At 41.9% G+C, this 21434-nt stretch overlaps 1 protein-coding gene across 2 annotated transcripts in view; it reads right to left on the bottom strand.

Annotated features, from left to right (window-relative positions):
- ZDHHC17 (zDHHC palmitoyltransferase 17) overlaps positions 1-20134 on the bottom strand; it is a gene marked incomplete at both ends in the record, with an annotated part of 63636 nt that extends 43502 nt beyond the window's left edge. For both annotated transcript variants that reach the window (XM_079538423.1, XM_079538422.1), the window contains 2 exons: positions 3083-3186; positions 20072-20134. In XM_079538423.1, the coding sequence (XP_079394549.1) occupies positions 3083-3186; positions 20072-20134 (167 nt within the window). The remainder of the gene's footprint in view (positions 1-3082; positions 3187-20071) is intronic.
- Between the last annotated feature and the right edge of the window lie 1300 nt (positions 20135-21434).

Genomic DNA, 21434 nt, shown 5'->3' on the forward strand with positions numbered 1-21434 from the left:
AAGTTGTGACTGCTTTCTCCATGGATTATCACAAACTTGAGAGCCAACAGTTCTACTCTACACTGAAACACACCTTCCATCTGTCAAGAAGCCTACAGTTTCAACGGTCTTACTTTAAACGTCAAATATTTCGGATGACATATTTGTCTTTTGAAGCATTGTGGGTTTTTATTTTGTTTTAAAAAGAAAGAGTAAGACATGCAACCGTATTATAATTAGCTATCCCATCAGTCCTGAGACCAATTGAATTTCTTCCACTAACAGTAAGCACCCCAGCTATCATTCAATGTTATCATGCTATGAAAACCATAACATTCTTCCAGGGGAGGTTGAAAATGTTCTGAAAGGGAAAAAAAAAAAAAAAAAAAAAAAATGTGCTGCCAACTTACATTGAATGATATGCATTCAATGGAAAACATTGAAATGAAAACAAAGAAAAAAAAACACAAAAAAGCCAACAAACCACCACCAGAACTTAGAAGAATGAAAATAAATCCTATTCTGTTTTGCTACCTTTTCCTTGAACTTACTGATTTAGAGAAGGTCTAGAAGGCAGATAAGCATTCTTTTGTATTTTTACTTTTTAGCAAAGCTTTTTGTGGCATCTAACTTACATTAGCAATGAACTGAAAAGTAAACTAAACCACTTACTTTAATCAAAATGAACAATGAGTTTTGAGGACAAGCGCTAGAAGATAAGGTCATCTATTTTCATTCAAGTGAGAGAGGTTATATTTCTACTAAAGTTACTACACTGTTCATTTTAATATCAGTGCTGCACCTCTTCCCAATAGCTGCTCATCAAGTGAAACTTCACTTTCGATACTAATGCGGACATCGTATTTCTAAAGACTTTGTTGTTGCTGATAAGTTATCACTGAGTTAATGTAGTAGCATTTATTTTATGTAGCATTTATTTATTATATATTATTTTATTCCAAGCCTTACAATACTTGGTAAGCTTATTTTCTGCCTTAAACTTCAGTGTTTCCCACATTTTATGTAACAGGGCTTTCAAACTGCTGTAAAAACTTAACCCAGTGAAAACAAAGTAGAGGTGAGGTTTCCCTCTAGTCCGATTGTTTCCATGGAATACTACTAACATAACTTGATCATATACCCATGCTGACAGCCACCTATCCCTGAGCTATGATGGCAAACAGAGTCCTCTCTTGCAGGTAAGAGAACATAGAATAGTAGAATACACTGAATTGGAGGTGACCCATAAGGATCATCAAGTCCAACTCCTGGTACAACACAAGACCACCTGAAAAAAAATCAGACTACGACTGAATTCATTGTCCAGATGCTTCTTGAACTCTGGCAAGCTCAGCACCATGACCACCGCCCTGGGCTGCCTGTTCTAGTACCTGACTACCCTCTAGTGAGAACCTTTAAGTAACACCCAACCTGACCCTCCCCAGAAGCAGCTCCATGCCACCCCCTCAGGTCCCATCACCACCACCAGAGAGAGTAGATCAGTGCTGCCCCTCTGTTCCCCTTCTGAAAAGCTATAGGCTGCAATGAGTTCTTCCTCCAGTCTCCTCTACTCAGGGCTATACAAACCAAGGAACTTCAGCTGCCCTTGATACATCTTCCCCTCTAAACTCTTCATCTTTGCATCCCTCCTTTGGAGGTTTTCTCAGTCTCCCAAAACTGCACACAGTACTCAAGATGAGCACACACCGTGCAGTGAAGAACAGGACAGTCACTTCTGTTGGTCTGCTGGTGATGCTGTGCTTGATGCATCCCAGGTCATGGCTGGTATTCCTGGCTGCCTGGGCTCACTGCTGACTCACGTTCTACTTGGTGAGAGTGGCTCACCAGTGCTTCATCCCCCAGTCTGCATATACAGACATCTCACCAACCTCATCACACCAGTACTGTGAAGGAGGATAACAATTAACAGGCCTATCAGTTGTATGTTAGAAGAGACCAGAAAAGAATTAAAATCCATTAGCTGTAAGCACAGATCAACCTAAATTTAATGGATAATAACAAATGTGTTTCGGGTTTTCAAGCATATAATGAGCTCAGAAGAACAGAAGAAAGTAACTTGCAAAATCATCACTTCTGCTGTCACAGTCCAATGTCTTTAAGAAGCACCTTGTTTCATGTTATACCAATGGTTTCATTTCAAGGAATCCCCTGCTAATAGGATTATAGGTTAGTATTACTATTTAAATCTTTAGAGTTACAATTGTAGGTTCAGTGTCTATATCAGGAAGTTAAAAATTCCCATCCATTCATAAAGTGAAGGAAAGCACACATCTCCTACACCTAAATGTGGCATAAGTCAGGAAATAAGCTGCAAATGTACTAATTAAAAATAATTTTTAGGAAATAAATGGAAATGTATATAAAAATATACGTAAGAGGCAAATAGTTTGGCAATATACATAATCATGCAGGCATTCAAAATAATGTAAGACTTCTTTTTGTAAAACTATCATGTTTTCAGCTAACTGAAGAAGATAGATGGAAGTGATGTTGCTAGTTTCTGAACAGTAAATAATGGAAAGTTGAAAGGTAGCTCAATGACAATTCTTCAGAATGTCTTGCAAATGAGAACTACTACAGGACTTTACAGAAGACAAATCTGTATAATCTGCACTAAGAAAATAATTGTACGTTAGATTTTCTCTCCATTTATTCTTACAGTCCTTTCTCTTAACAATAACTCAGTTTCATAGCAGCGTTGAAACTGCCAAATAAGAAACAGAATTCACCTGTACGTAACATATTTGAACCTACAAATGATGCCAAGAAATGAAGGAAGTCCTCATGTCTGCTTATCAACATGTTGCCCACCTACCTTTTAATCGTCAGTTAGAGAAAATAAACTCCAGCACAAACATGAAAAAATTGCTTTCTTTTCCAACAATCCTCCCAGCAACCACCTGTATTTACAGTTAACGCCAATGCTTCACACAGTGCTTACAGATCTAAAACAATACAGCTCATTTACAAGATCTTGCATTACTATATACACAAATACAGTCAGCCTTAAACTGCCTTCACGTTAAAAAATACTATTCAACTAACACAGAAAGACAAATCTAAAGCTCAAAAATAAGCTTACTGTGTGGCTTTGACAATGTCCCAAGTGCTGTAATCATCAATGTGGCTTTTTCGTCCAAGAGATTCACTGTATCCATGGTTATAATGGCTTTGAGGCTTTATTTCCTAAAAAAGAAATGTATTGTTAGGACACCAAAATCAGCACAGCTAAAAGATCATTTAAAAAAAAAATGAAATATAAGTGAGTAGTACTCTATACATGCTGTAAATCTACCCAAATCTGGTAGATGACTACTCAAATTTCTTCATTTTTGTAACTGACACCAAATTGCAGTCAAGTATCTTCTGTAAGCTAAATACTAACTAAACAGTTAATAATAGTGCCTAGAATCTGCTGATACTTCACTGATTCTTCAGCTCAAGTCCCAGCTTCAGAGGTCATTTATGTATATTTCATCAACAGGTCCCTTTTTGATGCAAAACATAAAGAATGGAATTTAATACTTTGCCAGGGCTCCTCAGCACAGAAGTAGATGGCATCAGTATGAAGTTCTTTGTCACATAGCATTCCCTGTTTGCTTAATTATTTTGATGAATGGAAACACTTCAACCCTTAACGTTGAATTTACATTAAAATACTGCACTGACAAATCACTCAGGTAGCAACATTACATTTTTCTTTAAAAACCGAACGCATGTAGAAATTTGGATAAATCAGCAAGCTGAAATAGAGTGGATTTTATACAGTTTACAGTTTTCTGTATCTTACAAGTAACACATAAATTGGTAGTGTTGGGTAACAACTGTTCAGTTCAGCATAGCTGCATAAAATAGGAGATCTGGAACAGTAAGGCATCCAGATAGAGTAGTAAGCTCCCTGAAAGTTCAAAAAATGCATTTGAACTGATTTTAATAAAATGTTATTTCCTTCTCATACCTGTACTTTTATACAGTTTCCCTTCACAAGTATTTACATGAGCAGAAATTGTTTATTTAATGTATTTACATGGAGACACTTTGAAATGCCTTTTGAAAGGTTATTAAAGTTGGTAATTGACTTTTTCTTCATACGAGACAGATTTCTATTTACAAATAAAGCTATCCTGAGCCAAGACAATCATGCTACAACACACCTAAACTTAACAGAAAGATCTGCAGTCTCAAATCTCCACAAACTTCTTGAAAACAAACATTCCCCAGCTAACCTAAGTGACTAAAGATATATTAGCCCTGGGGACATGCTGCTATCAAGATGAGCAGCTCTGCTACTTCATACACTCTCTCATCTCTGCACTTACTTCTGGAAAATGAAGCATTAGCATCTCCTTACTGCACCCACTGACTGCATCAGGAGTATCATCTCAAGAACAAATGACCTCTATACACAATTACCAAAACAGATTTATTCCTGTTCATAGGCTTTTGTTTTTTAATAAATCCTTTTTAGAAGGATTTTCTTTAGTTTTCCTCGGTACTCAAACAACCAGAGAACATCCATACACGACCGCAACGTTTTCCGTGGTGCTCAATCTTCTCATTGTTTTTCTAAGCCTGAAAATTAACTAGATTAACCACTTAAGCATTGCCAGCCCAGCAGGAAGGCTGCTCTGTTGCCATCTCTACAGGATAAAACCTAAAACTGTAACAGGGCATCTGCTGCCATCCAAACTGCAGGTCACAACCAACTGTCTTACTACCCAAAAGCCCTGCTTCATTTTAAGGCAGCAACAGCTTAACCAAACCCACTCCACTCCAGCTACTAGAAAAGCCAGCGTGCTTCTGAAATAAAGCTGCAAAAAGCACCAAACAGATGATATTACAATGAAAGCAAAACATAATAGCATACTAAATTCATTATTATGTGCCATGCAATTTTCTCTTTCTCCTCATATTAGAAAAAACAGGATTTGTACCAACTCTGTTCTCCTGTTACACTATAAAAATCACACCAGTATTTTTCAAACAATAACTCTCAGACCTTTAAAATCTAAAGGAAAAATCTAACAGGCAGAGGCCAGAACAAAGGAAATCTGCTGTCCTGGAATACCCCGATGAGGAGATATATTTCATAGAATTACAGAATTATAGGGACTGGAAGGGACTTCTAGAGAACGAGTTCTAATCCCCTGCAAAGCAGGCCCCCTACAGCAGGTGCACATTTCTTAGCCTTCCAGATACTGAAAAGGGGAAAAAAAAAAAATAAGTCTGCCATCTTGTTATCCAGCAGATATTAAAAGCAAACTGAGAAACTTATGTTCAGACATTTGTGAGTTTACTAGGTGTTTCCTACTTCCTATGACTAGGAAATTCCCTATTTACTAGGAAATTTACTATTTCCTATTTACTAGGTGTTTCCTATTTCTCTTCAGCTGCATTTTCCTGAGCACTGTCAGCGCACAAATCAGGCTTCCCATCCCCTGAGCCCAAACCAGACAAGAGAGCTGCTCATTTAAAAGTGGTGATTGTGTCAGCCCCAAGTGACCATGAAACCACAGCCTTATGATACTAATGCTTTCACAAAAAGGTTTATAAACATATAGCAAACGCCTGAATATTAATTATTAATAATGTCATATCAAAAATAAAGTGAAAAATTATATCTATTAGCCCCTACTCCTACTTACCTACTAGGTCTACTAGGCACTTAAAACGTTAAGGACACTGTCGTTACCACTGGAAATTTAATTTTCAATATCTCCTTCTGCACTGTTTTCAACAGGTGAGCCCAAAACCCATGAACATAGACTGCCTCAGTCTACTGAACACAGCTTCCCTTGGACTTCCACCTTTTGCTTTAGCACTCACTACCAGCCTCAGTCATTTCAGTGAACAGTTTGATTTCTCTATGTCTCTGCTTAATCATTAAAATCACAGAATCATAGAATAGCCCAGGTTGAAAAGGACCACAACGATCATATTTCAACCCCCCTGCTATGTGCAGAGCTGCCAACCAGCAGACCAGGCTGCCCAGAGCCACATCCAGCCTGGCCTTGAATGCCTCCAGGGATGGGGATCCACAGCCTCCTTGGGCAGCCTGTTCCAGTGTGTCATTAGACTGACCACTAACTTCTCAGGAAACTATAAGCTGTTGTATTTAATCACCTCAGATTTCCTGACTTGTGATATTCCAACCTCTGGCCAACAGAACTCAACCACGCTACCTCTGCTTTCGTAAGGACAATATATAAATGGATCAGGGAGGGCAAAAATAAAACCCAATTTCAAATAAAGATGTTCTATGTCCTGCTCATCCCTGGTAAGACTGATTACAGTGGTGGTGTACCAAAGATGAATTTCCCAACACCAGTCACTCAGCGGCTACAATAGAAGAAATCATAAGTCCTGGTATTCAGACATCTATTTTTGGAGGTCAAAAGAAGATTAAAACGCACAAAAATACAGATTATTTCCTCTGACTTGTTGGAAGAGAAAGCTCTGATTAGAAATCCCCCTCTGATATAGTTACACACTTTCAAAGGAACGGGAAAAAGCATTAAAGCAAGTGAAAAATGACGCCCTGTTTACATTATGCACGTCATAGAACATTTTGTTTTGTCACTTTCACTGTCATTTCCCTTCACAAACAAAAACAGATAAAATCCTTGCAATCACTACAGCTGTTTGTTTGTTTTGCAGTGAGAATGTTTTTTTAATCATTTCTAAGCATATGACAGACTGAGAGTAAAGTAATATGTAACAGTAATGTAACAGTTATTTCAAGAAACATCATTAATTGTATTAATATCCATTTAAAAACCACTATCAGCTAACTAACAGATGAAAACATGACTGAAATTTTGTTTTATATTTATTTTGCTATCTGCTGTCAATAGGTTTCCCATCTCCCACTGTACACAGCCTGAATGCCAGGAAAGCTAAATGTGAGGTATTAGAGATGAGGCCTGACTTTACTGCCTCCAGATAAGCAGGCTGCAAATGCTGCATCTCTACTGCTCCCTGTTTTAAGCAGCCAATTCCAAGGGCTGGACTTGAGGGACTGGAGCCAAAGGAGAAGGACAGCGCTTCTAGAAGAGAAAGATCAACGCCCCATCCAACCTCCCTGGTGCTCTTGGCCATGCACTCCCTGAGCCCAACTCAGCCAGCCTGGATCCATCACATCACTGCCACAATCAGCCAGTGCCATTACGAGAGGAAAACAGACTCGATTCTGCTGTTCCTTGTTTGATTCTTCTCCTAGGGCAGCATGCTGAATCCATTTTTGCTGTAGATACAAGATCCACAGCCACTGGTAGGGAAGAAACAAGGAAAGAGAAGGCACCAAGAGCACAATTGGCAGCTGCCACTCTGTATCTGACAAAGCAATCAGAGACCTTACACAAGCGCTGAAATACTGAAGGACACTGGGCTGACAGGATGAACAGAACGATGCTGCATCTAAGAACAAGTTGATCGGCTGGGAAGGATGCAAGAGAAACAGATTTCTGTTTTATAATTGAACTTGGTTCCCTCATTACTTCTAAGGGGCACTTATTTGAGACGAGCTTCCCACTTCAATGAGTGTCCTCTGACAGCACCCTAATGACTCGCATGCATCTGTGGTTAGCTTGTCATTACTCATTAGTCACAAACTGTGCAGACTGCATGCACAGATACATAAGCAATGAAGGGTGAGGAAAGAATAAGGCAGAGAAAAAACAGGGTGTGAGAGAAAAGGGAATCTCCTCTGGAAAACAGGAGCAATAAGCTGGGGAAACAGAAAATAGAGCAAAATATGGAAAACATGGCTAGAAGGGAAGGAGGAGGTGAGGGAGGATGACTCCCAAATGCAAGCAATACCAGCATTCCTGCTCACTTTTCATCACCAAGGGCTCCAGCTATGCCAATTTCCCCTCAGTACTTGAATCTTAATCTCTTCCAATTAAAAAAGCCAAACGTGACATAAGTTTAAAGATAATTCCAAAAACAGTAATTGCAGGGGAAAAAAAATTATGTGTGAAAAAATAAGATGACAAAGATGGAATTGTTCTGATTTGTCTCCTAATTCTCAATTATATTTAGCAGGAGGATACGAATAGGTCAGTGTGCCTGTTTGGACATAAGGAAGGGAGGAAAACACTGCTGCTTATAGCTGCTGCATATGGCTAGGGTAGGCATCAGCAGATGGCTAGGGCTGCTTTTCCTTTAACATTATGCAATATTGCTGCAAGGAAGAGATATAATGATCGAAGTCAGCCAGTCAAATTCTGAATGGGAACCAAGTTAATTAACAGACGCTTGGAAAGAAAATACTAACAAGGTCCAAAATAAAAACATAGAAATGGAAGCATTACCAGCAATAAAATACCGTGCGCTATTTCCTGTGTTTTTAAACTGAAAAGAGAAAAAAAGAACATAAGATTTAGGCAGTCAGATATATTTTATATATACACGTCGTATGTGGCTGCAATTGAAAAAATCTTGATAAAATCACAGACAGCAGCCAGGCAGTCAGGGTAGCTAAATAATGAACCAACTCTTGTATGTGTTTACTATATTTAATACAGACTATTAGGCGTTAATACTAATGAATTCCTTCGCCCACATTATATATTCAACTTCTATGTTCTCCATTCGTTAGAATGCACTGGGAAAGCTTCTTCAAAGCAATGCTCCTCCCACTGTTAAGTGCAGGAATCTGTGAAGACCAATGGATTGAAACCGACTGCATGTAACACATAGACTCACAGACTCACAGTGGTGTCTTAACACATGCCCCTTAGCCAGCCCCTCACACATTAACAGAAAAATACAAAATAATCAAAGCAAATCAGTTAATAACAGTACTAAAAAAGATCATGTTGCTGATATAACACTTTTACTGCAAGTCTCTTTTCTAGACACAGGCGACACTTTCCTTTCCCTGCCCCTTCAGCTGCCAGTCACAGAAACAGGGACTGAAGTCACGGTGCCTTGATTTCAGGCAGAATCACATCAGCACAGTCTCTTCTTCTCCAGAAACAGTGCTAGCACTGCAGGTGTACAGCTAACCTAACTGCTGACTGCCATCAAACGGGAGCCTCATCTTTCTTACATTCATGCACATGAAGACCCAAACAAGAATAGCCTGCAGAGCTGTACGGGTTCATCTGCTGCAGGACACAACTATGAGCTGTTTGATTGCTGAGCTGGAGTGATGTGTGCACACGCCTTCCATTCAGATAATACGTGCCAGAAAACTCTCATCCAAACCAGTCTGCATTGCCCATGAGAGGATGTTCAATGCCACTTTCATGCGAATCTTAACTAGCCAAGTAACACCTTAGAAAAAAGCCATCTTGGACACGCACAGTGTACCTTGGGATTCTCACTGCCCTTCAAAACAGCATTAAATTACACAAAATTCATGTGATTTGACAAAAGTTTTCCACTCAATGCCAATTCTGTCACTGTTTCCTGTTACTTTTCACATTTGACAGCATCTTGTTAAGTCTGTTTCATGGTTTCTTAAATTTGCCCTATTTGCATGGATCCTTGGCATACCCACAGAAAGCGAGATAACTTATGGAAATCCCCAGAGAAGCTAATTACAGAATTAACACACAATGGAAAAACATCCTGAGGCTAAAACAACATTCTGATTGTATTTGGAAAGCAAGTTACAGTTGAAGATGGCGCTTTCTTTAAAAGGTGAGATAAACTGAGCAAAGCCTCATCTCAAACACAACGAAGTTGTGCAGCTGCAGAAGAGTGAAGCTACTGCAGAGTTCCACCTACAACAGCCAGCCATCGTGGGAGTGAATAACCCCACACACTCCAATGCAAAGCTCTGCTTTTACGTAACAAGGAGCCAGAGCCGCTCAGCCAGAGCCTTTAATCCAACCACTGCACAGAGGTCAGAGATCTGGGGATTGAAGGCACAGCTGGCAACAGCTCAGTCTTGTTTGCATAAAGCAAGTGTCCATCACCAGCCAGCCGCTTCCTCCTCATTTACTTACAGGTGCTTCTGAATTGAAGATGATCATCTTTTTGTCCACATCAGCTTCACACAGAGGCTAATCAGAACGCCTCCCATTTGCACAGGTTGTGTCACCAGAAAGCATGAAGACAGACACGTTTACTAGCATTTGAAATAGTTAAAACGATTAAAAGCTTACAGTAATATCATTTAAAATATACTTAATCACACTATTACCCATTCAAATGCCTTCAAGTTCTCAAAAACAGTAAACACAGGCGTTACAGTTGGAAAGAATATTGTGGAGAAACAGAAAGAAACAGGGAATGCTAACCCGTATTCAAAGATTCAGGCTCACGAAGGAGGGATCTCCAGAAACAGATCCTCCCCCAGTGGTAGTCAGCCCTTCAGTAGGGTCTAGGATTTGCCTTCACCTGCGCTCTCACAGCTGACCCAGTCCTTGCCTCAGGTGACCAAGCAGTGCTTCAGGCCGTGACTCAACAGTTCACATACAACAGGTTTATTGACAGTACAGAAATTCTTAGGTACCCCATACCAATAACCAGCTCCAATTGTAGGTATGTACAAATCATTACTTACTAAGAGAAGTGTGAGTTGAAGTGCTTTGCTACATTACTTACAGGTCTAAGGAACTATCTGAATAGCACAAATATCCCACATTCTGTGGTATTTTCTAGTTGTATGCTTTGCTATTTCCTCAGTTCTTTTATAGGTGAGCGTATTACAAATAAATGAGTTTTCTGTCATTTTAAGTTATGAAAACAAAATGTCTTTGCCATACAGCAGCAGAAGCTTCTCTAATGAAGTATTCAGCATGAAACTGTCCCATCACCAGTTAAAACCAGCAACAGAAGCGTGCTGGAGAGAAGGTTGTTCAATCAGAATTAAAAAATCCAGTTTATATGCTAGGAAAGTGAATAAACACAGGCAAAATATAACTGCTGAGTGCTAGGAAATGTTAAATTGACTACATGCTTTACTCTAAACATTTTTTCTTAGCAGTGAGAAATAGCAAAGCTTTTCAGTAGCAATAACCACCAGAAGCAGTGGTGCCACAGAAGGTTGGGCCACAACCAGATGCATGCTGAAATCTTCATCTCTAACTTGACTCTTTGAAGCTCCTCTCTGGATCCCTGCTACACTTATGCACTTACAGGACTTCATATCAATAACCAAAGATTCTCATAAATACATAGCAATAAGATGTTGAAAAGAATAAGGATTTCCTGAGCTACCAATTTCTTCGTTTTGTGTATCAAGTCACGTAATTGCCTTAAAGACCGCAATAACTACAGATACTCACAGCTCAAAGTCCACTGACATTACCAGTTCTAACTCCTTTCCTCCTAGCAAGGTAAGTCCATACAGCTGCTGCCTTACTTAGCAATTTCTACTAACACATGCCTCCATTCCCTTGGCTTTCTTTTCAAAAAGTTTTGCTTTGTATTCTCATCCACCACCAGAACATTTTAATAGAAATGAAATTGTATTTTTCCAAGTAATTTAAACATATCCAGGTCTCAAGAGCATGAGAGTTTGCAGACCTCACAACATACATCAAACACACCCCAGAGACCCAGCATTAGTATTTAGCTGTTGTGAGAGTAACTTAAAACCAACAAAAAATTCTCCTTTTTTACCCTCCAAGTTCAAATTTCATAAATGCACTTAAGCACATACGCAGCTGAATCCTGACACTCAATGACTTAGAGAAAAACAACCCTTCAGAATTCCCTGAAAGGAGCAATCAGAAGATTCTTTAGACTCTTTTAGCCTAGATATCAAGAAGAAATTCTTTACTGTGAGGGTGGCGAGACACTGGAACAGGTTGCCCAAGGAGGTTGTGGATGCCCCTCCCTGGAAGCATTCAAGGCCAGGCTGAATAGGGCTGTGAGCAACCTGGTCTAGAGAGAGGTGTCCCTGCCTATAGCAGGGGGTTGGAACTAGTGATCATAACAGGCCCTTCCAACCCAAACTATTCTATGATTCTGATTCTTTATTAAACTCTCATACCATTACATCATCAAAAATTATTATTTTTTTTTTTAAAAAAAAAAGCATACTGAAAGCTCTGTCTTATTCAACAGGCTGCCAAGGCACAGACATCAAATGTAAGTGATGCCACTTAGTGAGTCTGTAACTAACTCATCTCTGAGAAACAGGGAAAAAAAATAAATCAAGGATTACCAAACTGGCAAGCGAGCATTACAGAACCAGCCATCTGCCCAGCTGTGAACCTCTTCTTTTCTCTTTAGCACATACCAGAAAACAACAACAAAAAAAACCATTAGTACAACATGCAATAAGCCCTCACGGAAAACTTCAATCGGCCAATCCTCACTCAGCAAAAAGACCTTCAGACCTATGGCTGCATAACTTCTCATTCCCACTTACAACAAGCACAGGCCAGTTCACCTGCTTGAAGCAAGAAGCACAGGAAAGGTACCTGCAGTCTGGTAGGTGGCCAGAGGTCAGGTATGTAACAGTTCAACAAATCTGCGGGGTGCTGCTGTGTGTGGGCAGTCTCACTAACTCCTCACCTTCCAAATTGGTCACACCACTCTTCCTTCGTTCTTCTATCAGTACTGAAGCACATCTCACCCTTCCAGTACTTGAAGGGAGCATATAAACGGGAAGGGGAACGGCTGTTTACGAGGGTGGATAGTGATAGGACAAGGGGGAATGGTTTTAAACTGAGACAGGAGAGGTTTAGGTTAGATATTAGGAGGAAGTTTTTCACACAGAGGATGGTGACGCACTGGAACAGGTTGCCCAAAGAGGCTGTGGATGCCCCATCCCTGGAGGCATTCAAGGCCAGGCTGGATGTGGCTCTGGGCAGCCTGGTCTGCTGGTTGGTGACCTTGCACATAGCAGGGGGTTGGAACTGATGATCATTGTGGTCCTTTTCAACTCAGGCCATTCTATGATTCTACAATAACCAGGACTAGTGAACTCATGTTGTTTTTCATGATTTTCGTTTTAAACTGTATGGAATTAAACCTCTCTCAATTTACTTCCCAGAACTAGTTCACTCTATGATAAGTCAAAGACACAGAGGAATGTGGCCAGAATTGTTTAAAGGCAAGCTTGACTCAAGTCCAGCTAAAACTGCCCTGCCACCAGATGGGGTGCTCTCACTCATGGTCCTGGCCACCCATTCTCCATCACCCCTCCCTCTCCCTACCAGCTCTCCCAACAGCGCAGTCAGACCAGACCACAGACCCATAAAGCAATCAGTGTCCCAGCTCACCTACTGACCGCACACTGCAAGAGGAAGAACGAGGCACTGCGTTTGCATCGCTCTGCGCTTTAGATCAGCTTAAGCACAGTACAGCAATAGGGGCTTACAAGGCACGCTTTGCTGTCCTCTCTCCCTTTACACTGTCCCCCTTTGAGTCATCTTCCCCTGGGTATGACCCGAGCAGCCCTCCGAGCTGACCACAGCCTCTCACCGCTCTCCAGTCTTGGTACCTCCCTCCTGAACAGAGACATCTGTTCAGACATCTTAGGAGCATAGGAAGGAATTACTAGATCTCAAGATTGTACGAGACAAATTGTAATCTAATGTTATATCACACAACAGGCCTGGGGGTATGGTTCAGACAGACTCCCCCTCTAACATGACAAGTTTTTTGAGCAGTCTCCTTTCTAACAAATTCTAGAGTCTTGCTCAACTACAGGGATGCTACAGAAGTTGAATTCTTATTTCATATCATCTTTAAAAAGCAGCACAGGATAGAGCAAACACTGACATCTAAACATGGCAGCATCAATAACAATGTTAGCTAGTTTTTAAGCAACCAACAAACCTTTTAAGCGTTTTCCACCTTATTCCCTTAAACTAAACTTCTGAGAAGTTTACCTTAGTGTTACCCTCTCCCTAATTTTTATGCCCCACTGATTTCCTGAGCAGAAGGGTACACAGACACAGTGAGATACATGCTGTTGAAAGACAAGAATTACATGTAATCAGAGAGACTAAGAGTGTGTACAACATACAAAGACAAATGGAGTCAACACAAAAATGTTGCATACATATTCAAAGCTAGATCAATGAGATTTACTGCTTATTTTTTGAGTACTATACAGACTGTCCTTAACTGTGTGGACCAAAAGAAGGCTGTTCAACAGCTCATACATATTTTTAAACCTTCCATGGAACGCCAATGTGAAAACACTTAAATGGCACTAAGCATTTTACAGTTTGTATTTTGATCCCATTCTTCTTCATGTTTCTCTACAACCCTGGAACAAACAACTTACAGGCAAGTTTTGATGGTGAGCAAAAGAATTGATAACAAATCAGTCAGAAATCACCTGAACAAGCTTCCAACAAGACTGCTACAATGGCCTATACATACCGAGCAAGAACATGAAGATGCTTTACAGCTGCACCCGGCCCCATGCAAATGCCAGGAAAGTGCTCTGTTCTCAAACCCAGTGCTGCTCCAGAGTCCACTACCACACTGTTCTAAGAACAACACTATGAAAACTGTTAAAGGAGGAGGAAAAAACACTCATATCTTAGCAAGATACTCAGGAGATTTAGTATGACTGCAGACCATAACTGCAATTCGGGATCTGATAATCATGCAAGTATTAACTACTTACAGACAGATCTGTGTTTGGACAGATATAACTCAAGACAAAGTGATCTGAAATAAATTTAATTCATTCTAAATGCAGGTTGAAGTATTTAACATAATAATTAAATTTAGGGGCAATTTGCCCAGCTATACAGGAATAACTGTTACTGTAAAATTGTGTTTATTTTCTTCTTCACAGTAGCAGCAGTATCCTGGTTATAAAAAGAATTTTTTCCTTGAAGAAAACCTTTCAATGGTTGTTTTAGAAGGTCAGATTAGATTTTCAGTCCCCTCAGGCCTCACAGCCTATGAGCCAACTGTGATACATTAAATAAGACAAGATTACTTTCAATATTAAGCATGCTAACTTGCCTGAGACTTCATGGTTCCATTTTCTTTCCAAAAATAACACAATAAATAATAACTGGTCTGAATAAGATCACAAATAGATGTTTAGCTCCCAGAGAGTCCCTGACTAAATTAAGGAATAATTTCCACTCATTTACAGGACAAGCAAGAACAACGTGCACCCCAGCACAGCCTCAATGACATTAACCAAATCTCACTGCAAATAGACTCGGACTGTGAAAATCATCTATTTCCTAAGATGGAAAAAAGGAGAGCCAAAGTTAGCTGCAGTAGGTTTACCCACCTCCGTGCTTCTGACTTCCTACATTGTCACGTACCACAGGGACAGAAACAAAAAACCAAAAACTAAACTAAACATAACATACTTCCAACTGGGATAATATCTATCAGAACACACAACTCTTACAATTTTCTTTCAACTTCGCAGGAAGATTTGCCTCTGACTTCAGATTAAACAACAAATCTAAATTCCCAGCCAAGACTTTCCCAGTGCCAAACGATTTGGTAATACTTGACAGCTTCCACTTCTCTCACAGACACCCAGCACAAAAAGAGCTGCAGAGCACCTGACACAGCAGTAACAAAGCAGAGCTTCCTCTCCATCAGCTGAAAACAGGTACAGCCCTGGACAGCTGAAATACCTTTGGCAGTTCAGGCAGTATCAGCTCGCACACTAAGAATATTTTGCAAACAAAGAGAAGGAATGGTAAAAACAAAAGCCAGTTCCTAAATATTCCCTCAGAGTTCCTTTATTTCAAGCCTACCATTACCTACTACAGAACCAATCAGGGTTCCAAGAACCATCAGAAGTTCCAAGGAATTTAAAGTCAGAAGGACTACTACAATCGTTCAGTACAAACAGCACAACCATTCCCATACTACAGCTACAGGCACAGCTGGAAGCTGAGCTGCTTGCCACTGTGACTGCCATATGTAATGTGAACACTGAAAGGTGGAGGCAAACCAGCAGGGCCTGCTCCGACCATGTATGTGCTGTCCAGGGTGCTCTGCGCACACATCCCATCTCCTAGAGAAGAGCTCTCACAGCCCAGGACAGCTGATGGCCTCTGCACCCATCAGCACCACGCTGAAGGATGCATGGGTATGAAAGCAGTGACACGTCACTCAGAAAACCAGAGCCAGCCCATTGTGGTACAGCTCCTTTGTAGCCATGGATCTGAAACACCAGTTATTCATGTACCAAATTCAAAGACTGCATCTAGTCTCCAGAAAGACATGCAAACTTGATCTGAAAGCATCGAGAGATGGGTAAGCCACCATTTCCTTTCTTTCTTTGTCACTCACCCTCACTGTTTACTACTTGTGCCTTTCAGTTTGATCCCATCTGTTTCCACTTTCCAGCCACTTGATCTTATTAAGTATACACTAAACAGTGCATCTCACTAAGCGTGCTGCACAGAAGTCACTTCTCACTATTTCTAATAGCATGCACAGTTTTTCCAACACTTCCACCGTAACACAATATTAAAACCAAATCTTCAGTGCAGGACTTCATTGTATTATTACACACTTAGCCAAAAAACACCTTGTTCCTAATCAGTAAACCACCTTTAAAACTAACCACAGAACACACTGCACTGCTTGTTCATATCTACATCCACCTGGTTACAGCACCACCTGACAGCCCCGTGCCCACACCCCTCACCTTCAACGTGATTTGGAACATGGCTGCACAAAGATGGACTTTGCTTGAACATGGGTTCTAGATGGGTCTGTGTCATTGTTTTGTCCTCACTGCCTAATATCTATCTGCCCTGTTCATCTGCAAGTTGCATTAATGATAATTTTGTAATTCCTCCCAAATTATTCATAAAAATGTTCTAAGTCTAGTAGATTTGCTCCCATAAGACTTTCAGGAACAGTTCTCTCTATTCAACCACTCCTGAGAAGCTAGTCAGCCAGCCAACTCCATCCATTTATTATTGCTATATGATCGTGTAATGCTCATACAATGCAAAGTGGATATTAATTATCGTACTTTGTGGAAAAAATGATGTTTATATGCTTTACTGCATTATTAGTCTTATAACTATGTTAGCAGAAGAGTAGAATCTAGCAAGGTCTGTGATAATAGGACAAGAGGAACCAGGCAGTTTTAGGTTGGGTGTAAGGAAAAAGTCTTTTACAGTGAGGGTGGTGGGGCACTGGAACAGGTTGCCCAGAGAGGTGGTGGAAGCCCCATCCCTGGGGACACTCAAGGTCAGACTGGATGGGGCTCTGAGCAACCTGACCTAGCTGTAGGGATCCCTCTTCGTTGCAAGGGAGTTGGATTAGACAGCCTTTAAAGGTCTCTTCCACCTAAAACAATTCCATGATTCTACACTGCAACACTGATCTGAACTTTGATTATTAAAAAAAAAAAAAAAAAAAAAAAGAGAATGTCCCTTGAAACAAGTTTTCCTGACAAAAATCAAGCTGCCTTTCTAGTGAAGGAGGGAGACTCACAATGATAGCGTATAATCAACAAAAATGCAATGGTGTGGTTAGGCTGGTATCTTGAGATCGTATAGCTAGAAACATCATCACGGTGGAAAAGGATAATCGAAAATAAATGAAAATGCTCACTGCGTCCTGGGCTCCCAAGAAAATCCCAAAGAGAGCGATCTCCAGGAAGGGATCCTTCCTCTGTGGCAGTCAGCCCTTAAATGGGGTCTAGGAGAGGGGCAGCCAGGCTCCACCCCTTCCAGTCACACAGCTGAATTGCCTTCACCTGCACTCGGCAGCTGACTCAGTGCTCACCTCAGGTGATCAATCAGAGGTTCAGGCCATGATTCAACAGCTCCTATACACAGTCAACAAGATACCCTCCCCATTCCAACACCCACATCACCTCCCCTAAAAAAACACCACATCCACGTAAAAACCGATCCCATCACCAGTAGTCACACTTTCAGAGTGGTTTTTACCCCTTCTTAACAAAAAATTATTGGAGTCACTTTCTGCTGTTCCTTTCACAAATAAATACATCTTTCAGCACTTGAGTATTTAAGTAATTTGTATTTCTAACATCATTCCTACATCATTCGCAGACAGTGCTCAAAAACACCTCACAGGAAAATGCAAAACTATTTGCATAAAAACACTTTCCTCTTCAGAAAAGCCCCTTAAACGTAGAAAGTAGTACAAATCAAGCAAAAAAAAAAAAAAAAATAAAAAAAAGAACAACAAAAAAGGGAAATTTAAAAGCACAAAAAGATATCTGAAAATGATGTATGACGCTGAGATTAACACTAGCATGAAATATGAGAAAGTGGGAAAGGTTATGACAGTCCTATAAAAAGCATCATTCTCTGTGTATACAAACGTAAGAACAGATTATGTGCTCCAACGTCACCACTTACATAAGGATATGGTGCTATTTCCTTAAAAAGTGGAAGTCATTGAGTACAAAGGCATCTGAACTTCAGAAGAAAAAACACAGATGGCACTACATTGTTCACTGAACAGGTCTGCAACAATACAGCCCTGTGATGGTACAGAATCCTCAAGTTTCTAATAAAATTAATCAAACAGAAATACACTTTAAACAACCATCACCACCAACATTGAAAGCATCCTCCTCTTTGAGAGTTAATCTGCATAAAGGAATTTTAAGGCTGAGGGAACACCCACTGAAATCTATATAAACACTCCCCTTCAGTGCTGTCAGATAGTCAGTCAGATATGCAGTCAGTATAGTCAGATGCTCAGCATTTCCAGCCAGATCCATCTATAAAAACTCTAGACTAGTGGTATTTATTGCACATTAACAAATCAGGGCTGGTGCTGTGGTATACAATATGTTAGATTAACTTCCTTCCTCATCTATCATAAACATATTCCTTCAGTGTATACATCACATTCTACCAGATCACCTAACCCAGAATCTTCCATCAGTTTACATTAAGATACTTCTTCACTCTGCAGCCCTTACTTAAAGTTAATTTACTGAATACTAATTTTCAGTCTTAAAAACAATGAGGCTTTCTAACACGCTATGTGTTTGTTACTCCATTTTATAGCTTTCATCCTCCCCTCTAAGCTTTCAACAAGTTCAGAACATCTTCTTCCAAACAAAGACATCGGTTTGGACGGTTACTGTCAACTTCTCTCACTTCTGAAAAACACAAAAAGAGAGTATTTCTCCTGCTACTCTACAGAAACACATAGCACCAGTCTTTGCACGTCACTTAAAATAAATTTTAAGAAACCATCAAGCCACGTTAGGAGTGCATGCATCAATCTTCAAATAGACTGCTGCATTTCAAAGTCTTAAGTATGCACAGTTTGGAGAGGCAGAGAAGAGTGGGTAGAATATACAACCATATACAGATGCCTATGGAGCCCCTTCAGTCATCAAGGAAACTAGAAGTGCCTTTAAGATGTTGTTTACAAAAAAAAGAGTGCCATCTGTTTAGCAGAAAGTGGAGGCAAGCATATGCACTCCTCTTTTTTGTAGGCTGAAAAATTAGGCTGAGGATGGTAGGGACTATCAGGTAAGAAGCTCACATATAAAGCATTACAAACCGTTCAAAACACCCTTTGAAACAATCACAGCAGTCCTCAAGAAAGTACAGGTGCCGCTGACAAAGGCGGGTGGCACAAAGGAGAAGAAAAACACGACACGAAACGATCTCTGCACGTTACCTGTCAGCATTCCTCCCACCGCCCGGCCGCCACACCGGGCATGGAACGCGGCCGGCTCCTAATATAAACTCACGCACCGGCGGCTGGATGGGAGTAGAGCGGCGCGCAGGCAGAGCCACGGAGCCAGAGGAAGCGCCCGTTCCGCCCCCGGAGCGTTTCCCTCGGGCCGGCGGGGCCGGGCGGGCTGCGCGGGGCGGCGCCGACGAGGAGAGGCGGCTCGGTCGCAGCGGGCCGGGGGCGGCCGGGCCTCGCCCCCCTCCTCGGCCCGGTTCCACGCAGGACCCGCCGCGCGCCTCGCTCTCCACCACACGCACAGGGACATCCGCGCCCTCCTCCACCCGGCCCGCCCCATCCCGCCCCGCCGCGCACACCCGGGCCGGGAGCGGGGGGCGGCGGCGCACCTCGCGCACCTCTCGCGCCCCGCTCGGCCAGCCCGCCTCGCCTACCCGCGGCGCCGAGCGCCGCTCGCTCTGCGCCCCGAGCCCGCCCCGAGCCCGCACCTCGCCGCCGCGTCCGGCGGGCCCGGCCTCACCTCGGGATGCAGGATGGGGACGCAGCCCGCTTCTTTCTCATACTCGTCCAGCGGCGCCGCCATCTTGGTGCGAGCCGCCCGCCCGCTGCATGCCGGGTACTGCGCGCGCGCGGCCCCTCGCGCCCCCGGCGGCGGCTGAGGGAAGGAGGCGGGGCCGGGCGAAGGCGGGATGCGCTGCGCCGCGCTGCGCTGCGGGGGCGTGCGGGGCCGGAGCGCGGCCTGAGCCTGCAGGCCTCTGCTGCGCCCTGTGGGCTTCTGCTCGGCGTCAGGCGTCGGGGCCAGCCTGTGGCGTTTTCTTTATGTGTTTAGTTTTGGGTTGGTTTTTTTTTTCATATTTTGAAATAAATATTCTTCTGCTGTTTTAATGGCCATAGTATGAGTATGTGGTGCTCATGACAGCCATTCCCTGCGGTGCTTCTCACATCTCACTCCCAGCAGGCCCCTGCTTTGCCACACAGCCTGTCCAGACGTGGCAGTGCTCGCTGCCTGCTCTGCCACTTTCTGTAGCAGGTTGGCCACATGTGCAAGTGCCCACCGGGCACTAAAAGCTCCTCCAATGCAATCCTTAAAATCAGTCAGTGACCAAACAGGCTCAAAGCAGCCACTCCGTGGACTGAACCTGCCAGCAGGTTCAAAGCCTGCTTGGCAGTGAAGAACTCCGGTGTGCTGTCCCTTAGGCTGCCTGCCTTAAGGCCTGTCCCAGTGGCTGCCAGCACACCAACAGCCGGCTGCCCTTCATGCCTGAGGGGAGGCAAATGTCCTCATGCCGGTGCTTTTGAAAGGAATATTTACTGTAATTTAGGTTTGGGGAGAAATTTCAACTTAATTAAGTTCATTCTAATTTGTAATGAAAGCAAAATGAGGACTCCTCTGTGGTTTATGTTAATTTGTTTCCAAACAAAGTAATGCTTGTCCGGTTCTCTTTGGAGGTTATGTTCATGGCTAGAAGTAGCCAAGAGAGCATAGGAAGAAATCAAGAGTGATTTCTAAGGTTACTGAAAACTCACCTTTCTAAGAAAGTCTCCAAAGGATTCTTTCCAATCACAGGTACTGAGATGAACTGATGGTTTCTTACATCCTGTCACATACATTATCCAGACGGACAAACTGTCTGCTGCAGATTTGGAGACCAAATTAGATCTTGCTAGGCAATAGGTTTTGTTTTGTTTGTATTCTCTGTTCTTACTACCTGTGTAATATGCGTACAGCCAATGCTGGCAATCTGAAAGCTCTTTATTTAAAAATTATCTGTCTTTATACATTATGTTTTATAAAAAATGTTTTTCCAGTTACAGAATGTTAATGTTATTGCTGGTTTGATTGCTGCTTTATGTTGTCATATCTATGGTGCTCTCACTTGCCT

Source organism: Tetrao urogallus, assembly GCF_951394365.1.
Source record: "Tetrao urogallus genome assembly, chromosome: 1".
NCBI lineage: Eukaryota > Metazoa > Chordata > Aves > Galliformes > Phasianidae > Tetrao > Tetrao urogallus.